At 42.1% G+C, this 18971-nt stretch overlaps 1 protein-coding gene across 1 annotated transcript; it reads left to right on the forward strand.

Moving 5' to 3' along the window:
- Snrpb (small nuclear ribonucleoprotein polypeptides B and B1) lies at positions 1-8012 on the forward strand. Its single transcript, XM_013011097.1, has 7 exons — positions 1-142; positions 2203-2354; positions 4185-4296; positions 5531-5683; positions 6296-6434; positions 6972-7097; positions 7883-8012. The coding sequence occupies exons 1-7, from the start codon at positions 140-142 to the stop codon at positions 7906-7908; spliced, it is 711 nt and encodes a 236-aa protein (XP_012866551.1). The 5' UTR covers positions 1-139; the 3' UTR covers positions 7909-8012.
- The last annotated feature ends 10959 nt before the right edge of the window (positions 8013-18971 follow it).

Raw genomic sequence — 18971 nt, forward strand, 5'->3', positions numbered from 1 at the left:
GACCGGAAGTGGCTTCATACGCGGCCGCAATTTGCTGGGTGCACTTCCGTTAGCAGCGGCGGGAACTGGGTTAGTGGCGGGCAGCTAGGCCTCGGAGGAGGCGAATCCGGCGCGAATCCGATCCATCAGGGCCGCCACCATGGTGAGAAGACGCTGGGTAGCGGCGTTTGGGCTCCCGAATGTGTTGTGGTGTCGAGGCCGCGGCTGGTGGGTTCGGAAGCCGAGGGCTGGCGCTTCTTTGTGAAGGCCCCGGCCGCGGCGCTTCGCCTGTGGGGCCGGGCCGGGCCGGGAGCGGGAAGAAGGGAATCCGGAACTGGGGATTGGAGGCCGGGGCCGCTCGGTGGTGGCGGAGGTGGCACCGCTGTCGTGGGCCTCTCCACACGGGCGGTAGCTGTAATGCCCGGGACACTGCGGGCACGGAGTAAACTTCGGCTGAATAAAGACATGTCGGGGGGGAGGGCGGTTCGGAGCACAGACGAGCTCCTTGAGCAAAGTGGGTGAGAGGCCGAGAAATTGTCCGGAACTGGAATCTTGGGAAGAAGGGGGGGGGGTCAATGAGAATGTTGGTTGGAGGAGTTAAACTCTTGTTACGCTTGTTTATCTCGGACTTCTCAGGCGCTGGGGCAGCACCAGAAAAACACATTTTCTTCCTTCCCTGAGTTCACTTTCTAGTGGAGGACACGGATAGTAAATAGCATTTAGTGGAGTAATTCAGCATTAGGCAGAAGTAACGGCGCGGGGCGGGATAAGAACGCCTTACTTTCTCCGTGAAAATGGGAGGGGCTGTTACACATCCTAGAACTTAGAGATCAAAGAGGGTAGGTAGCTCATCATTGGAAATTGTTGATAGGAAAAGGGAGAAATAGAAAAACAGGTGGGAGGAATTGGCAGGAACCTGATTATTAAGGGCTTTGCATCTTTGGTAAAAAGTGTTATCCTTGAAGGATTTTTAACAACAGGCATGAACTCAGGGGCTTAGAAAAATGACTGAAGAGCCGATCAAGTGGTAAAACGTCAACCACAAGCAAACAGGCTGGGCAAGTGGGAGATCTTGAGTAAGTTCAGGTCCTGGTACTGGCACCAAAAAAAGGAAAAAAGAAAAGTCACTGTAAGAGCATGTTGTCCCATGCCTGGAGGCTAGGACAGAAGGGTTGAGAGTTTGAGGCTAGCCAGGGCTACATAAACCTTTTCTCAAAACAAAAATGAAATGTCACTCTAGCTGTTGTGTAGCAGGAGAAAGAAAAAAAAAAGCAGGAGAAAGGCAGGGAAACCTAGTTAGGAAAATTGGCTGACTACACAGCTTTCCACCTGTGAAACATATTGTTACTTAACACATCTTCCAGTATTTGTGGCCTGTTTTATCAGTAAAAAATGATAATGGGCCTAGTTCAGAAGATTAAATGAGATGTACAGTGCTCATCATGGTGCCTGACTACACAGCACTCAGTAGGTCAGACTGTAGACCTATATGAAATGTTATTCTTTCCTAGAGCGTGGGGGGGGGGCGGGGATTAGAAGCCCTTCAAAATGATCATCTAAAAAATAAAAATAAAGTGGCCATGTAAGACAGACCAATGTACCTGGGTCTTCAGAATGGCAGTCTTAGCTTGGAGACATAGTTTGGGTCCACAGATTTAAGAGTTCAGAAAGTTGTCCTTGCTCAGGATCAGAGAAATGAATATCAAACATGGAGAAGGCATTTGGATAAGTTAGTCTGGTTCCTTATTCCCATTCTTCCTCTGACTGGCCTGCACCAGTCAGACTGATGGGAAGCTGATAATAAGATATCAAATGTCAGGTGGGATTTTTCTAGACAGAAAGAAAATGCCAGGAGCACATGGCAGTTCACATAATGATGTCTGCATAACTTTTCTCTTTTTGTAAAGCTACACTAGAAGCCAAGCTATAAAAGCATAGTTGCAAAGTAAGAAATAAGTATAGCAAGTTAAATGTTCTTAAAAACCACCAGAAGATTTTTGTTTCTCCCCAGAAGGCAAGCTCTTGGAGACAAATTCTTTGTTTGAGGGTTCCATTTCCCTCAATTTAGAGTTGGTCAGTTCCTTTCTGGTAGTAATAAGCTGTTCCTTCATTGGAATTTTTTTGGGTGCAAATCCTTTTGCAGCTCTTCTTTTATTCAGGTTGTAAAGAAATTTGGATGTTACTGAACACTTTAACCTCACTTTTGCTGATTTATCCTTGCAGACGGTCGGCAAGAGCAGCAAGATGCTGCAGCACATTGACTACAGAATGAGATGCATTCTGCAAGATGGCCGGATATTCATCGGGACTTTCAAGGCTTTTGACAAACATATGAATTTGATCCTCTGTGATTGTGATGAGTTCCGGAAGATTAAGTAAGGAGAGGGCTTGTTGGGGGGGAGGAAGAATTGGAAAAGGAACTGAATGGGTTGGGTGGGCTGAGTGACAGATGGTGATGCAGGTAGTTGGTTCCTCTCTGCTTGCTTTCCTGCTTTTGAAGACTGATGTCAGTGGGAACATGAATGCTAAGAAATCTTCTGAGTCCATCAAGCCTTCTCTTGTTTTGGCAATGTGCAAGTTGTGAGGAGGACTGTTAGGCTTTTGATTGTAGTTACTTTGCGTCCCCCTGGGTATTGGGGTAAAGGGCTCTCATGTTCTCCCCACAGGTGTGTGAGGGGGGAGAACTTGGTTTTCTGGCCTCATTACCTATTTGTAAAGCTGTAGCCTAAAGGGCTCTCACAATGCAGCCTGGTCTGAAACTGCTTTAAGAAGCCTCTGACCCTCTTCAGGGTAAGTGCTCTGCTCCCCTTGTGGGTTGGGGCCACTGATTTTTGTTGACATTTTAGAAACAATTGGCAATTTCTGCTTTGCCAGAATTCTGTACTTTATTTCATACTCCTTTATTTTAGATCTCAATCTTCAGCTTCTGGCTCATTAACGAAGCTTTCTGACCTATTATATTCAAGACATCTTGCAGTCTAAAGAGATTATGTGTCTTTCAGGTCATATGCACACTTGTGTCACATGTATTCATATCATGTCACTAGCTCTGAGTTCCCTTTGATGCTTTTTGGGGGTTATTTTCTATTGTGTCTCAAGGTTGAGAAGTACAGGATAAAAGCATAGAGATGCTTAAGTGCCTGGTAATGTTAGAGTGGGGACAGGAGATGAGTGTGGAACTATTCTAGACAGTCTTTTTTTATTCTGATTAAAATTCAGTGAAAAATTAAATCTCCCATAGGGTTTTCTCTTATTTAAAAAAAGTACTTTCGGGCTGGGAAAGTGGCTCAGTGGTAGAGAGCTTGCCTTGCATGCCTGAGGCCCTGGGTTCGATTCCTCAGCACCACATAAGCAAAAAGAAAAAAAAAAGCCAGAAGTGGCGCTGTGGCTCAAGTGGTAGAGCACTAGCCTTGAGCTGAAGAGCTGAGGGACAGTGCCCAGGCCCAGAGTTCAGGCCCCACAACCGGACCCCCCCCCCCCCCAAAAAAAAAGTACTTTCCTATTTAAAAGTAAGAAACGAAGGTCTACTCACAGAAAATCAGTTACAGTAATAAAAATACTATAAAAATAAAATCTTACAAGTTTTTAAAAATCACAGTATTTTGTCTTTAGTTTACATTTTTGTTTTGTTTATCTTTTTCTGATTGCTCATTGGTGATTTCTGGTTTGTGCTTTTTGAGGAATTGATGTGAAATTTCTTGTAAGCAGATGTAGAAATTCAACTTCTATGAATGTGAAAGCTATTTTACCTTTTCCTTCATCATTTCTATTTCTGATGTAAAGGACAGAATTACAGATCTATGAGGTTGAATTGGTAGTGTAAGGATACCACATGGAAGTGAGGTGATGACCATTCACTTGCTTTGAGGAATTGTCTGACATTGAATAGGTACTAGTGAAGAACACTTGACTGAGGGAAAGCTTGTTACAGTTGCCTATAGAAGAGCATCTGAGCAGGGCTGGGCTTTCTTGGGCTTTCTTTTGTTCTTCTCTTGGTGTGTGCATCCTCTTGATAGAAAACAGGTAGGCTAAGGGGTCACAGACTTAGCCTATGGATACTGTAGAACCTGTCTCAGACAAAGTTGATGTGCCGTTTGTCAGGATTGTAATATAAAGAAGACTTTGGAGGCTCCTAGGCAGGTGAATCTGAACTTTATACATTTTGTAACGCTTTCATTTTTTCCTCTTCTAAATGTTTTTTTTAGGCCAAAGAATTCCAAACAAGCAGAAAGGGAAGAGAAGCGAGTCCTTGGTTTGGTGCTGCTTCGTGGGGAAAACCTGGTTTCAATGACAGTAGAAGGACCACCTCCTAAAGATGTGAGTCTGAGCAGAATCCACAGGGGTGGATTCTCCACAGGCAAGAGGTCCTGCCTGGAATCAGACTCTACGTTAGATTCCCTGCACATAAACGGAGAGAGAACTAGAGTTCTTACTTTGACCTTCTCTCTTCCTCAGTTGATACACGTGGTGGAATAGCAGGCAACACACCTAAGGCCATCTGAGTCATGGCCCTGATACGATGACAGGGTCTAAGTGGCCTTAAAATTTATCACTCTAGAATGCTTGTATGTTTTGTACACTTACAGATTGCTGTGCACTGAGCACTTCAGTATTTTGTTTAATCCTTGTAACAGTTACTTAAGGTATTACACTCATCTTGTAGATGAATGAAACAATAATGACGTTCCTAAGATGCCAGCTAGTAAATGATGATAAAGTGACATTTGATCCAAGATAGTCTTGGTTTGTTAATGCTAAATTACAAATGCTTATAAGTAGAGCAAGCTTTAGACATAATCTAACCAAACTTATTATCCCCTTTTCATTTAAGACATTGTTACTCAAGTGAATAATTGTATCCTGGGTTTATGCATATACACACACTTTTTTGTCTTTATTAACACATAACATACATTCAATAACATTTGATACCTACTTCCAGTAAAGTTGGCTACTTTATTGTAGTCTATTATAAACCTGTATGACCATAGCCAGTTTACCATAATGCCATCATTTCAGATAAGGAAAATCTCAGAATTGTGGAATTAGTTGCCTAGTATCAGTATACCAGTGAAAATTGGGGCCGAAAATAGATCTCATGTCCTTTTCTTGCCAGATCAGTTGATATTGTCTACTGATTCAGAGGGAATCGTGGGTCTTTGCTCTGGGTTTAGTTTTCACAGGAGAGCTATGTGTGGTGACATGCTCTTGTAACTCTATCTCTTGGGAGAAGGAGGCAGGAGGATTCTAAGTTTGTGACCAAGCTGAGCTTGGTCACAAATGTGAAACATTTTTTCAAACCAAACAATGTGAATAAGTAAATCCATTTTCATAGGAGTACCTGTAGGTGGTTGAGTTGTGGCATGTCTCTCTAGATTGAAGTTCTAGTTTGCTTCAGGGTGACAGAAATGTAGTCTTCTTCAGAAGAAGAATGGTGTTAGCACATGTGGGCAGGTAGTGGTTACAAGCAGTTGTAATGCCTTATGAATCTGAGGGGCTTTCAACAGTACTCTGATTCTCTAGGCCATTGACAGTTTTCTTTATTTTTCAGACTGGAATTGCCCGAGTGCCACTTGCGGGAGCTGCGGGCGGCCCAGGAATTGGCAGGGCTGCTGGCAGAGGAATTCCAGCTGGTGTTCCCATGCCTCAGGCCCCTGCAGGACTTGCTGGACCAGTCCGTGGGGTTGGTGGGCCATCCCAACAGGTGATACATAGGGGAAAGGAAACCACTCTCTGGTGGATAAAACAAAAGATAAAGGGAGGGTCTGCCCTTGGGGAATAGTGGAATTACCAGTCCATGATTGTCAGGCTGTCAGTGTTTCTTTAAAGTGAGGAGAGCACAAAAATTATTTTGAATTTGAATTGAATTTGAGCAGAATGTTTCCATGATAACATAAAACTTTAGAACCTAGAGCTGGGAAGGTGGCTCAGTGGTAGAGCGCTCGCTTTCCTTGCATGCCTGAGGCCCTGGGTTCTATTTCTCAGCACCACATAAGCAAAAAGAAAAAAGCCGGAAGTGGCGTTGTGGCTCAAGTGGTAGAGCGCTAGCCTTGAGCTGAAGAGCTGAGGGACAGCACACAGACCCAGAATTCAGGCCCCACGAACGGACCAAAAAAAACAAAAAGAAAACTTTAGAACCTATTATCAGTTTTACTTGTAAGTCTTATACGTCACCCTTAGACTCTGGCCTAGAATATGGGTGGAAGTTGGGTATTTGAGTGATTATTTCATGGGATTTGTGTCTGGTATTTCTTAACTGAGTTGGGGAGGAGAATGGGAAGCTGAACTAACTAATATTCTGCTTAACTCCTCTTAGGTTATGACCCCCCAAGGAAGAGGTACTGTTGCAGCTGCTGCAGCTGCTGCCACAGCCAGTATTGCAGGGGCTCCAACCCAGTACCCACCTGGCCGTGCGGGTCCTCCTCCACCTATGGGCAGAGGGGCACCTCCTCCAGGTGAGAAGCCCATAAAGAAACCAGTGCTAACTGATAGGAAGTGCCTTAGCTGGATTCATGATGAGATAGATCCTTGACTGAAATGGGTGATGAGTTTATATAATTAAGCAGGATTACTCTGAAATCCAGCCTGGCTGACTGACTTTGGAAGTAGTTTGACAAAAGCCATGGGGAACACTAGCTTTTCAGCTCAAGTGCCTCTTTTGTATGTTTCCTATAGCAGAGGCTGAGAGGGTAGAAAGGTATAGCTCACTCAGTAGACAGCTTTGTACTTTTCCTGATACTTTTTTTGTGTGTGAAAATACAGTACAGAGGAGTTACAGTTACATGGGCAAGATAACGAGTACATTTCTTATCAAGCATTGTTGCCTCCTCTTTGTTTCCCCTTTCCATACTCCCCTCCACCCCCCACCAAAGTTGTAAAGTTCATTTTTTGACATAATGACTTGTACATCTCCTTGTTGCAATGGGTCCACCTGTCCTGATACTTTTTAAGACGGGCATTTGAGGCATGTTTCCTGGGCTTTTCTCTTCTAGGCATGATGGGCCCACCTCCTGGCATGAGGCCTCCCATGGGTCCTCCAATGGGGATTCCGCCTGGCCGAGGGACTCCAATGGGCATGCCCCCTCCGGGGATGCGGCCCCCTCCCCCAGGGATGAGAGGTAAGTGCCCCAAGCAGCACTGACTGGCTTCCTTCATGAGCCTAGGCAGATGGAAAGTAGAAGGAAATTGGATTTAGACTTATATCTGGTCTTTCATGCCTTCAGCTTATGAGTATTTGGAGGATAACTTAGTCTAGAAAGGACATTAGCATTTTAATGCTAATCTCTTAAAAACAGACTAATAACCAAGGTACTTCTCAGCATCTTAGAGTCCTTGGGACATTGAAATAATTCATTCTGAAGATCCCAACAGAGATTAGGATATTGTTAATGTCCTCCAATTTGATAGTGTCTGGTAATTAAGAGGGTCTCTGGGGTTTGTGATACTAATTATTATGCATTCTTGCTTAATTCCAGTTTGACTCCACATGGGTAAGAAAATAGATCCAGAAAATACTTAGCATCCTGATTCCCAGCCTTGTGTTCTTTCAATGAAAGCATAGTAACTCTTAAGATAACTCAAAAAACCAAACTAGAGAGTCCCTGTGTTTCTAGTTTGGATTTTCCAGGCCTTCTTAGAAGGCCAGGCAACCCTAGAGACATTCTAAGTCAGCCACATACAAAGTGTTTTTCTTTCTGGTTGCTAGGTAGATGTAGAGGGGTATAACTGGGGATTTGAGTTCCAGATCAGGCCCTGATGAAACTTCTCTTACTTTGGGCCATAGTTACAGAAGTAGCTCCACAGAGGCATGGGACCCATTCCCCAAAGCCATGTTGCCATAGACCTGTTGTTTATTACGCAGTTGTTGGTGTAGTCTCATTGGATTGTCTGGTTTTCCTTTCAGGGCCCCCTCCCCCGGGAATGCGCTAGACTCATCTCGGCCCTCAACTCCCTGCGTGTTTTCCGAAAGGCTGTACATAGTCCTTTTATTTCTGTGGCTTCTGAAACTGGTTTATAATAAACACTTAAGAGAATGTAAATGCACCTGATGTATGCATTTATTTTTAGACAAGTCTTTGGTATATTGAATATTTAATAGAGTCAGAAAGAATCACCTAGGGTAAGTTAGTTCTAAACTGCTACTATGTATAATTACATCTAAAATGATGTAACTTATGTACTTTGAAAATAAAAGGATTGAACTTCAGTGACACGGTTTTGCTTATCAAAGCAAGGCGTTAAATACCTTGGAAAGACATCTGGATAGCTCCTTGACCAGTATATTTGTTATATGCATACAATCTAATAAAAATAGAATTTGAATTGAAGGATCACTGATTTCTACCCAATTTGTTCAGCTGATATCTGGTCACTGAGCAGTATTCAAGTAATACTTAGTATATTGAATTTCAAGGGTTTGAAAATAAGAGGTGAACACTACTTCTAAAAGCAACGAGAAGCTGGGCATAGTAGTGAATACCTGTAATCCCAGCACTTTGAAAGCTGATTCAGGAAGATACGGAGTTTGAGCCCAGCCTTGTCTCAAAGGAATGGAGATGCTAATAATGAAGAGGAAAGACAAGAGGTGTACTGTAGGAGTGTTATGGTTTCCTTAGGAATGTAAGGTTTGTTTTTTTTTTTATATGTCAATGGAACATACCGTACTAAGAAGAAAAGAGCCATAGATTTTTACAAAGAACTCGAGCAATAAAAGAAAACCATTTTAAAAATGAGCCAAGTAATTTAGTACACAGTTCCTCAAAGAGGATAAATGGCCAACAAGCACCTGTAAAGTCCTTCAAGTTCTTGGTTCCTCCCAAAGAAATGCAAATCAAAATAGGCAAGATGCTGCTACTTTAGACCTACTAGGATGACTAGTGAAAAAGCCAAAAAGGAGCCCTGGTGCCATGCAGGTGGGGATGGAAGATACAGCAGCAAGGGGAAACAGACTCGGCAGTTACTCAGCGCTGCAGAATTGCCATATGGTCCAACTGCTCTGTATAAATCTGGTATGTAGGATTATTTGGTCTTTGTCCCTGGTTCCTGTTGCCAAGCTCCCAAACCTTTAGAATTTCCTGTGCAATAGTCATAATCCCCTTGGTAACACCCAAGTTGATATTAATGAAGTGACAGGATGGGTCCTTAGGTAGCCTTATAGTGTGAACAGTCACCAGAAGAGGGTGGATGGTTGCAGACCAGGCTCTTGAAAACTTGTACAGTGAGATGTGAGCTTCCAGCTTGCTGAACACATGGAGAGTGCTTATGCCTGGAGATGGCAGGAAAGCTGAGTCCCTTCATACTACCTTAGCAACCTCTTCATATTTTATAATATCCTTAATCTAAGTGTTCCTCTGAGTTCTGAGCCATCTTAGAAATTACTAACGAGAGGTGAGACAGTGGTCCTTTCCACCCTTAAGTTTATGGCTGGTTCCTGAGTCAGGTCACACTTGAAGCTTAGCAGCTTGTACCCAAGGACAAGCCTGAGCTCTTCTGTGGGATCTGACATGACCTAGGAAAGCTGGTGCCTAGTGGACAATTGATTGTAAGTGAGACCCTCCCCTCTCCCCCCATCTTGTCACAGAAGTGTTATGTGTTGTGACTGGAGAGTAGGAAGGGTGGGTGTGGCGCTCTCTAGAATTGGTGTCAGGTATGTGAATATAGAGAAAATTCTCAGTCCCCAAGAGGATGCAAATAGGTTTATATAGAACTTAGGTTTCAGCAACATAACAGTCAAAAGGTAAAACTGGTCTGTCAATAGATTGTAACAATGCAATGAGTTCACATCTTGGTGAGTACAAAGCCAAAACAGCCAATGCATAAAACAGATTTATTCCATGCAGCAGGTAAGGAGAGCATGGGAGTAGGTTCCAGAGCAATTCCCTAAACCAAAGGAGGCAGAAGCATTATTTAGGGAACCTGTGCATATTCATAGGAAAGCACGTTAGGGGTGGGCACATTCTTGTGCATATCCATCTTGAGGTTATAATTTAAGATAGTAGGCACATTTTTGTTCATACTTAAAATCAGGGTCATGGATACAACACATGTTCAAAGGGTTAAAATGATAGACGAATGCCCATGGCCATTCTCAGCATATATCATAAAATTTTAGCTAAAAATAAAGGAACTTTGAAGTTGCATTAATAGAAGTTCATTCCTAAAAGTGACTACCTTGCTTAGTGGGTAATAATTTCCCTAGAGACATTTCTCATTTTAGAGGGGCTCAGGGTGGGAAGTCATTTTGTAACTACTTCTGGCTGATCGGTGCTCTTTTCCTAGTGAGAGGAATGAAACTGTTGATGCTAAAGCAAGGGAAGTCTTAGGATCACCAGAGACATTGTCTGATGCCATTTTTGGAATTCTTCCCATAATTGTTTTGCTCTCAAATGTTTTGAGGTACATCTAATTCTGACATGAGTAAAGTCAGTACATTAGATGTTCTTAATTTATATAACCCAGAAAATACAGACTTAATGTCCCAAAGAAGCAGGTTAAAATACTGTTAAGTAACAGGCAAACAGGCCAACTAAAAAAAAAGGAAGGAATGCTTACTGTTGTGTCTTTTTTTACAGTTGCCTCAAATGTAATTTTAAGCCTTTAGTTAAGACACAAAGGAGAAGCATTCAGAAGATTAGAAATTGCACAAATAGACCAATTAGGAGAGAAGGGTAAAATGAGTTATTTACTGCTTGGCTCTACCTACTGATTAGCTTTAGTTTGAGTCCTGGTCCCAGCTCATTGACGCATTTGCAGGCCTTATTATTATTACTAGTATTTAGTATAGTATTATTTGAGTCCTTAGTTGCAGGCCTTATTATTATTACTAGTATTTAGTATAGTATTATTTGAGTCCTTAGTATATATTTGAGTCTTTAGTATATTAATTTTAGTATAATGATTCTCAGGAGAGAATTAGTAATATTAAATAAGGTCCTGTCCAGATGGAGTTAGGTTGAGAAGATCTGGACTTTCAGATTTCAAATGTATCTAATACTTGGTGCACAGGGGTTGAAGTCTTTACCTTCATAGAGGGAAATTTTAGGTTCCTTGCCTAGTAAGGGGCAACATAATCTACCTTAGATATTTATTGCCAGTTCAATTTCTAGGATGTATTTTAGAACTAGTTCCCCCCTGTAGAGGACCTTCCATGCAACATTTTAAAGGTGCTGAGCTTGCTGGGTGCAGTGACTCAAGTCTAATCCTAGCCAATTTGGAGGTGGAGACTGGGGGATGGCAGTGTAAGGCCATCTCAGGCAAAAAGAAAATTGACAAAGCCAGCCCTGGCAGAAAAGTCCATGAGACTCTTATCTCCAATAAACTACTCAGAAAAAGTCAGAAATGGCACTGTGGCTCAAGTGGTAGAGCGTTAGCCTTGAGCACAAAGGACAGCACCCAGGCCCTGAATTCAATCCCCAGACCTGGTGGGGGAAAAGTTAGACTTCATCTCCAGGCAATGGCTGGGTGCAGTGGTGCATGCTTGTTATCTACAGTAAGACTGGGACGTACAGATAGAGTGCATTGGGAGAGACTGGGAGAGAGTAAGGGAATGGAAGACACTGTACTAAAGGAAATGTACTTGTTACCTGACTCGTAATTGTAATCTCGTAATTGTATATCACCTTTATAATAATAAAGTAAATAAACAACAAAATTACTCATGTAAAAAGATGGAAGGTACATGCTTGTAATACTAGCTACTCAGGAAGCAGAAGGAGGAGGATTTCTTTTTTTTTTTTTTTTTGCAGGTCATGGGGCTTGAACTCTGGGCCTGGGTGCTGTCCCTCAGATCTTCAGCTCAAGGCAAGCGCTCTACCACTTGAGCCATAGCACCACTTCCAAAAAGGAGGATTTCTAAGGGGGGAAAAATTACCCCCCCCCCAAAAAGGGCTGTAGGTATGATTTAGGTGATAAAATTCCTGCCTACCAAGTTCAAGGCCCTTGAGTTCAATCCCCAGTATGAGCTAAATAAACAAAAATAAAGATGTTAAGCTTGAGTTTCTCCTTGGAGGCAGCTCTGATGTGGCTCAGAACCATAGGTACAAGTATTAACCAAATTTTGAGCTTTCACACAGTTTGGTCAAGTGTGTGATGGATTAAGTGTATGATTTACTCATTCAGTTTTGTCAGGGTTTCCATGTCACATGTAACACCTGTATTGTATTCCTAGTATGTGGAAAAATTTCCCATTATCTTTGAAATACCAGTGGGTCCTTTGTTACTAGATAGATCCATGTAACCCAAACTTGGAGATCACCCCTTTTAAAAATCATTGAATAATTTCTGCTCTTTTTGTAAGGGAAGGCTTTCATCCACCTAGTAAAAATATCTGCAAGAATTGAGAGATAATAAATTGCCCTTGGGGCTGTTGGCGTGATTGTAAAATCTATTGGTCAGTCCCCTCTCATGTCTCTGGTTTGTATTGTTCTTTTTCATGAGGCACAGGTGGCTTCATTGCAATGTTATTTTTCTGGCAGTATAACACACTGTTCTGTTAGTTTAACTATGATCTCCTTTAAATCTAGAGCTTTAATTACTCCAGGAAGCTCGTTGTACAGAGTTTCTTTTCCATAATGAGTTGAACTATGGGCAAATGTAATAATCAGGCAGGTCACCTTTTCTAGCAACAGACTTTTCCTTGCTTGTCAGTTGCCAACCCTGCTGAGAGGAGACATTTGAAAGCCTGCCCTTTTTGCTTCTTCTTGTCTTCCTCCCAGTAGGAGGGAACAAATTTGTCTAGGCCTGGAGAGGATCAAAGGCAGCTGTTGAATCTCTCTGCACAAAGCTTTTACGTTTAGCTCCACAGTTTCCTTTTCTTATTTCTGAGTCTCCCCTCTGATGCCCCCTGCAGGCTACAACTGCCACTTTCTTAGGGTCATTTGCTCCCTGAAATAGTCTATGGAACTTTAGTCCATAAAATTTCCTCACTGGTAGCATTATGAAGATGACTCTTTCCATTTGTATCGTGGATCGCTGAGAAGTCACAACTGGAATCTGTATATATAATCCCCTCTCTTATTAAGTAAGTGCCCCAGTCAGCTTTTTGGGTGTGTTGGAAGGGGGGCCTTTGGCATCAATAATCTCATAGTCAGAGATGCTATAACCAGCCTGTGATTGAGCACCATTGATAGAATTGCTCCTTTCAACATATCATACTTTTTAGAGCTTGGCAGGTGTTCACCCTGAAGGTCCTTTATGCTTGAGTGTACCTAGTCTTTGAGTTCCAAGCAGTCATCATGTATTAGAGGCTAGGATGGCTGGGTTTAGTGTTGGGTAAGGGTTTGGAATCGGATGAGGACATTTAGTGTTTGAGCCTGGCTTGGGGACATTTGGCTGCTTGTTAGCCAAGGATGGCCTTTGTATCCACAACACTATCCCCTGAGGTGGGGGTCTGACTGTCAGTGGCTTCCCCATAGTTTAACTGGTCTCTTTGTAAGATGAAAATGAGGCACTCCAGAATAGACAGAAATGAGTGCTTTAAAACCAAGTGGGAGCCGGGTGCTGGTAGCTTACACCTGTAATCCTAGGGGGCTGAGATTTGAGAATTATGGTTCAAAGCCAGCCCGGGCAGGAAAGCCTATGAGACTCTTATCTCCAATTAACCACCAGAAAACTAGAAGAGGTGCTGTGGCTCAGGTGGTAGAGTGCTAGCCTTGAGCTGAATTGCCCAGAGACAGTGCCCAGACCCAAAGTTCAAACCCCATGGGCAACAAAGAAATACTAAAACAAAAACCTGGTAAGGAAATGGCACTGTGACTCAAAGTGGTAGAGCTCAGGGACAGTGTGCAGGCCCTGAATTCAAGCCCCATGACCAACAAAGGAAAAAGATAAAATTATGCCAGATGCTGTGGTTCATCCCTGTAATCCTAGCTACTCAGAAGGCTGAGATCTTAAGATAATAGTTTGAAGCCAGCCTGGGCAGGAAAGAACAAGCAACTCTTATCTCCAATTAGTCACAGAAAAAGCCAGAAGTGGATCTGTGGTAGAGCACTAGCCTTCAGCAAAAAGAAGCTCAGGGACAGTACTCAAGCCCTAAGTTCAAGCCCCAGGTCTGGAAAAAAACAAAAACAAAAACCAACAACCTGGGAGGTTGGAGGTTCAAGAAACCATTTTGTTTCTCTTTTCTGATAGCACCTCTTATATTTTCTCTTGGAAAGACCACCCCTTTTAGTAGTTAGCAGAGGATATGGCTCTGTTATAGTATTGAGTCAAACTCAGTGTTTCCAGTTACAGCTAAGATAACACAGGCCTCTGCAGGAAATCTCATTTTTATTAAAGGGGTGGAGCAAGGACTCCCTTAGTCCCTTTAACTCACCTGTGGGATAGAATTGAAAGAAGCCAGTTGCTTGGCTTCTTTGCCCTCTTTCCCTCCGAGCATCCTTCTTCCCTTGTCCCTTCTGCTTTTGGAATGCACAATGTGGCCCCAGCTGTAGTGGGTCCAATGCTGGGTCCAAGTGGGAACATGGTCTTCTTTGGAGGGTAACTGCCATTAGGGCAGTTGAAAGCCTTAAAGACAATCTCTACCAGTTGAGAGTCTGCTCTACAGCTATGAATTTTCTCTGGGTATCAGGAGCATTCTAAGATAGGAAGTAGGTTTCTAGGATGATCTCCTGTGATTTGATTTTGCATGGTCCCAGGGCCTGAAGCTTCCCAGACAAGTGCTCTAATATTTGAGTCACATCGCTAAGCCACCTCCCTTGACTTTTGGAATCTTTTCCTCTCTGAGCAGCTATCCCAAAGAATATGAGCTCATCAGATTGGGATGGCCTGGAAAATCAGAGGTCTCCAGTCATAAGTCACAAGGGAATTTCCGGCTGCCATGACCAAGATGCATTGTGGTTTTTTTGGAGTTTGAGGTCTGCAGGTAGTGAAGGCAGTCCCACATCAGAACTGAAAGGATTAGAAGCAATTCCTAAGTTAAATGGTCCTTATATGAGAAGATGGTAAGACTTGTGTTATTTCCTCAAGGTCACAGACTAACAACCTTCATGATTAAGGTCTGCTGCACACATGAAGAAATGCTGGCACTTACACCAACAGACAAACTAGGAGAAAATAAGAGCAATTGCATAAATCATAGTCTCTGGACTTTGATGCAGAAGTCTCTGTGAACTTAGAGTCCTCTGAGACGTCTTGTACAGCCTTCATAAGATGTGTGCTATGTATAAGAGCTAAGTAAAAATGGCCAACTCTTTTTTTTTTTTTTTTGGGTCCGGTCCTGGGGCCTGAACTCTGAGCCTGGGCGCTGTCCCTCAGCTCTTCAGCTCAAGGCTAGCACGCTACTACTTGAGCCATAGCACCACTTCAGGCTTTTTTTTTTTTTTTCCTGCTTATATGGTGCTAAGGAATCGAACCCAGGGCCTCATGCATGCAAGGCAAGCGCTCTACCACTGAGACACCTTCTCAGCCCATGGCCAATTCTTTAAGAGGAAAAGTACTGAATCTTTGGAAAGATCTGCTGTCTCTTGGATAGAATTATCTAAGAGTTGAAAAGTTGTGTGTGTGTGTGTGTGTGTGTTTCTTTTTTCTTTTTAGCCGTGGGACCTGAATTCTGGGCCAGGGCGTTGTCCCTCAGCTTGTCAGCTCAAGGGTAGCGTTCTACCACTTGCATCTCAGCACCACTTCCAGCTTTTTCTGCTTATGTGGTGCTGAGGAGTTGAACCTAGGGCCTTATGCATGCAAGGCAAGCACTCTACCACTGAGCTACCTTCCCAGCCCCTATAGAGCTTAACTTTACTAATACTGTGAGCTTTATCCATAACCTTTTAGATTCAATTTTTATTATTAAAATAGCAATTAAAATAAACTACCAATTACAAATTGAGTGCCCAAATCTGAAAGAAAATATAATACACTTAGTCTTCTAACCAAATGTTTTAGCCAATTATTCCCAAGTCAATTTTTTCACTTTACTGTCAAATAAAGTGATGTGATTTAATGCACATTTAATAGGCAAAGTAATATTAACACAGTGACTAATTCTAAGAAGAAACTTTCTTTTTTATTAAAATTTGTATTATATATACATGCTCATTAAAGAATGTTGAGGGGGAGGCTGGGAAGGGGAAACAAGGGAGGAGGCTACAATGCTTAATAAGAAATGTACTCATTATCTTGTCCATGTAATTGTAACCCCTCTGTACAATATTTTCACAATAAAAAAAATAAAAAGTAAAATAAAATGACAAAAAAAAAAGAATGTTGAACTGGTACCAGTAGCTCATGCCTGTAATCCTAGCAACTTGGGAGGCTGAGATCCCAGGATCACAGTTTAAAGCTAGCCTGGGCAGACAATTATGTGAGACTCTTATCTCCAATTAACCAGCAAAAAGCTGGAAGTGGAGCTGTGGCTCGTGTGGTAGAGCATTGGCCTTGAGTGAAAAATGAAGCTCAGGGACCATGCCCGGACCCAGACAAGCCCCATGAGCTGCACAAAAACAAAACAAAAACTACAAAAAAACTGTTGAAAGTAATCACTCAGACCTAAGGAAAAAGGAGCCTCAATACCCCCAAATATTCAAATATTTGTCTGCCTTTTGGGGTTGTAATCATATTTCTTTGATATCAAACATATCCACAAAGCTTTACAAAGATAATGACTTCAGTATCTCATCAATTGAACATATGAGTATTTACTTGACCAATTCTCTATGGACATTAGCTTAGATTTTTCACTAGTAATGTGATGACCGTATTTTTTGGCTAAGTATTATCATATATTCAGGTAGTTAAAATGGAATTTGTGAGTCAAAGGATGTAAACATTTTGATTAACAAGAAAGTTGATTAAAGTTAATTAACTTAAAAGCTTGAGCTAATTTTCCCTATTACAAATCAGACACAACTTACTTTTTTTTCACAAAATGCTTCTCAGAATTGGTAATTATCAGGAAAAAGTACATTTTCTAGTCCTGCAGCTGAAAATGGGTACATCATTGCCATACTGTGTTTTTATGAGATGTAACAAGCTATAATTTTTAAAAATCTATTTCCTCTTTTGAATATTATATATTTTTGTGTTTGTTTATGTGGCACCAAGGAATTGAATGCACTGCCTAATGCATGCTAGGCAAGAACTCTACCACTAAGCCACGCTTCCAGCCCTTGGCATTATCTTTTAAAAATATCTTGTGATGGACCTAAGTTCTCCATAACTTGGTCATTCCTCCATCTGGGGAATTCATTTCTGAGTTTTCTTGAGTACAAATCAAGCAGCAATTTATTAGCTTGTATGGAAATATTTTTTTTCTGAAAGAGAGAGAGAGAGAGAGAGAGAGAGAGAGAGAGAGAGAGAGAGAGAGAGAGAGAGAGAGTGTGTATCCTAGAGCTTGAACTATGGGCCTGAGCACTGTTCCTGAGCTGCTGCTGCTTTTTTTTTTTTTTTCCTGTGGGGTCTGAACTCGGCCTGGGTGCTATCCCTCAGCTCTTCAGTTCAAGGCTAGTGGTCTTCCACTTGAGCTACAGCACCACTTCTGGTTTTCTGAGTGGTTTATTGGAGATAAGAGTCTAATGGACTTTCTTGCTCGGGCTGGCTTTGAACGGAGATCCTCAGATCGCAGCCTCCTGAGTAGCTAGGATTACAAGTATGAGTCACTGATGCCTGGCTCCTGAGCTTCTTTTCTCAAGGCTGGTGCTCTACCACTTGAGCCACAGCTAGCTCCATTTCTGGCTTTTTTGGTAGTTTAGTGGAAATGAGAGTCTCAGCATTTCCTGCCCAGACTGGCTTTGAACTACAGTTCTCAGGTCTGAGAATCCTGAGTAGCTAGGATTATAGGTATGAGTCACTGTGCTAGGCTGGATTTTTCTAAGTTTTAAGGAGCAGTATTCATGACTTACAGGCAGGAGCTGAAAGAAAATAATGGTCACTAAATGCAGACATGTGCAGTGAGTATCTTTGCGAGGTTGTATACAGATTTGCCCTATTTGCTTGCTCATGGGGAAAGAAACCTGGTTTGAAGGGAACAGAAACAAAAGGAAGAGTTTTAGAGTACGTTTAGAACCTTTTAAATATTGATAGTGTAACTGTGTTACCAAGTGTGTTTTGTTCTGTTTTTTTGTCAGTCATGGGATTAGAACTCTGAGCTTGGGCATTTCAGCTCTACTATAGTGCTCTACTACTTGAGCCACAGTGCCACTTCTGGTTTTCTGGTAGTTTATTGGAGATAAGAGTCTCATGGACTTTCCTGCCTGGGCTGGCTTTGAACAGCAATCCTCAGATCTCAGCCTCCTGAGCAGCTAGGATTACAGGTGTGAGACACCAGTGCCCAGCACATTACCAAATTTTAAAACTGTACATTAAAGAAAAAAGGGTGAAATAATGAAGGAAAAAATCCACCAGGGGGCAGAATTGCTCTATCAGGGGAAAGTTGAACAACAAAATGCATGGGCTGTCTTATGCATGGCTATTGGGACTCTGTTTTTTCCTTACTTTTTATATTGTTTCAGTTTTCTATAAATGTCTATATAGAAATAAAATGCACTTTATTTAAACAAAGAAGGACGTGGAGGACCCTTGTCCCATTTCAGGTATGGGTACATGTAAGCATGTATGCATGTAGTAGAGTTATTGAGGAAGAGCGGCATTGCATTTAAAATGGGGTGCAGCTTAGTGGTGAAGTGCTTGCCTACTAGACCCTGGGTTCAATCTCTAGCATTATAAAGAAGAAATAAAAGTTAACAGTATATCAAGTGTGATGTGACAGTACAGTATCTACTGATCTGTATACTCAGCACATAATGTGAATGAAGGAAAAGGAACTTCCTTCCTTCCTTCCTTCCCTCCCTCCCTCCCTCCCTTCTTTCCTTCCTTTTCTCCTTCCCTCCATCCCCCTCTCTTTCTTTCTCTTTCTCTTTCCTTCTCTTTCTTTCTCTCCTTCCTTCCTTCCTTCCTCCCTTCCTTCTTTCCCTTTCTTTCTTTCTTTCTTTCTTCCCTTTCTTTCTTTCTTTCTTCCCTTTCTTTCTTTCTTTCTTTCTTTCTTCCCTTTCTTTCTTTCTTTC

The sequence above is a fragment of the Dipodomys ordii genome, unplaced genomic scaffold, assembly GCF_000151885.1.
Source record: "Dipodomys ordii isolate 6190 unplaced genomic scaffold, Dord_2.0 Scaffold13, whole genome shotgun sequence".
Classification (NCBI taxonomy): Eukaryota; Metazoa; Chordata; class Mammalia; order Rodentia; family Heteromyidae; genus Dipodomys; species Dipodomys ordii.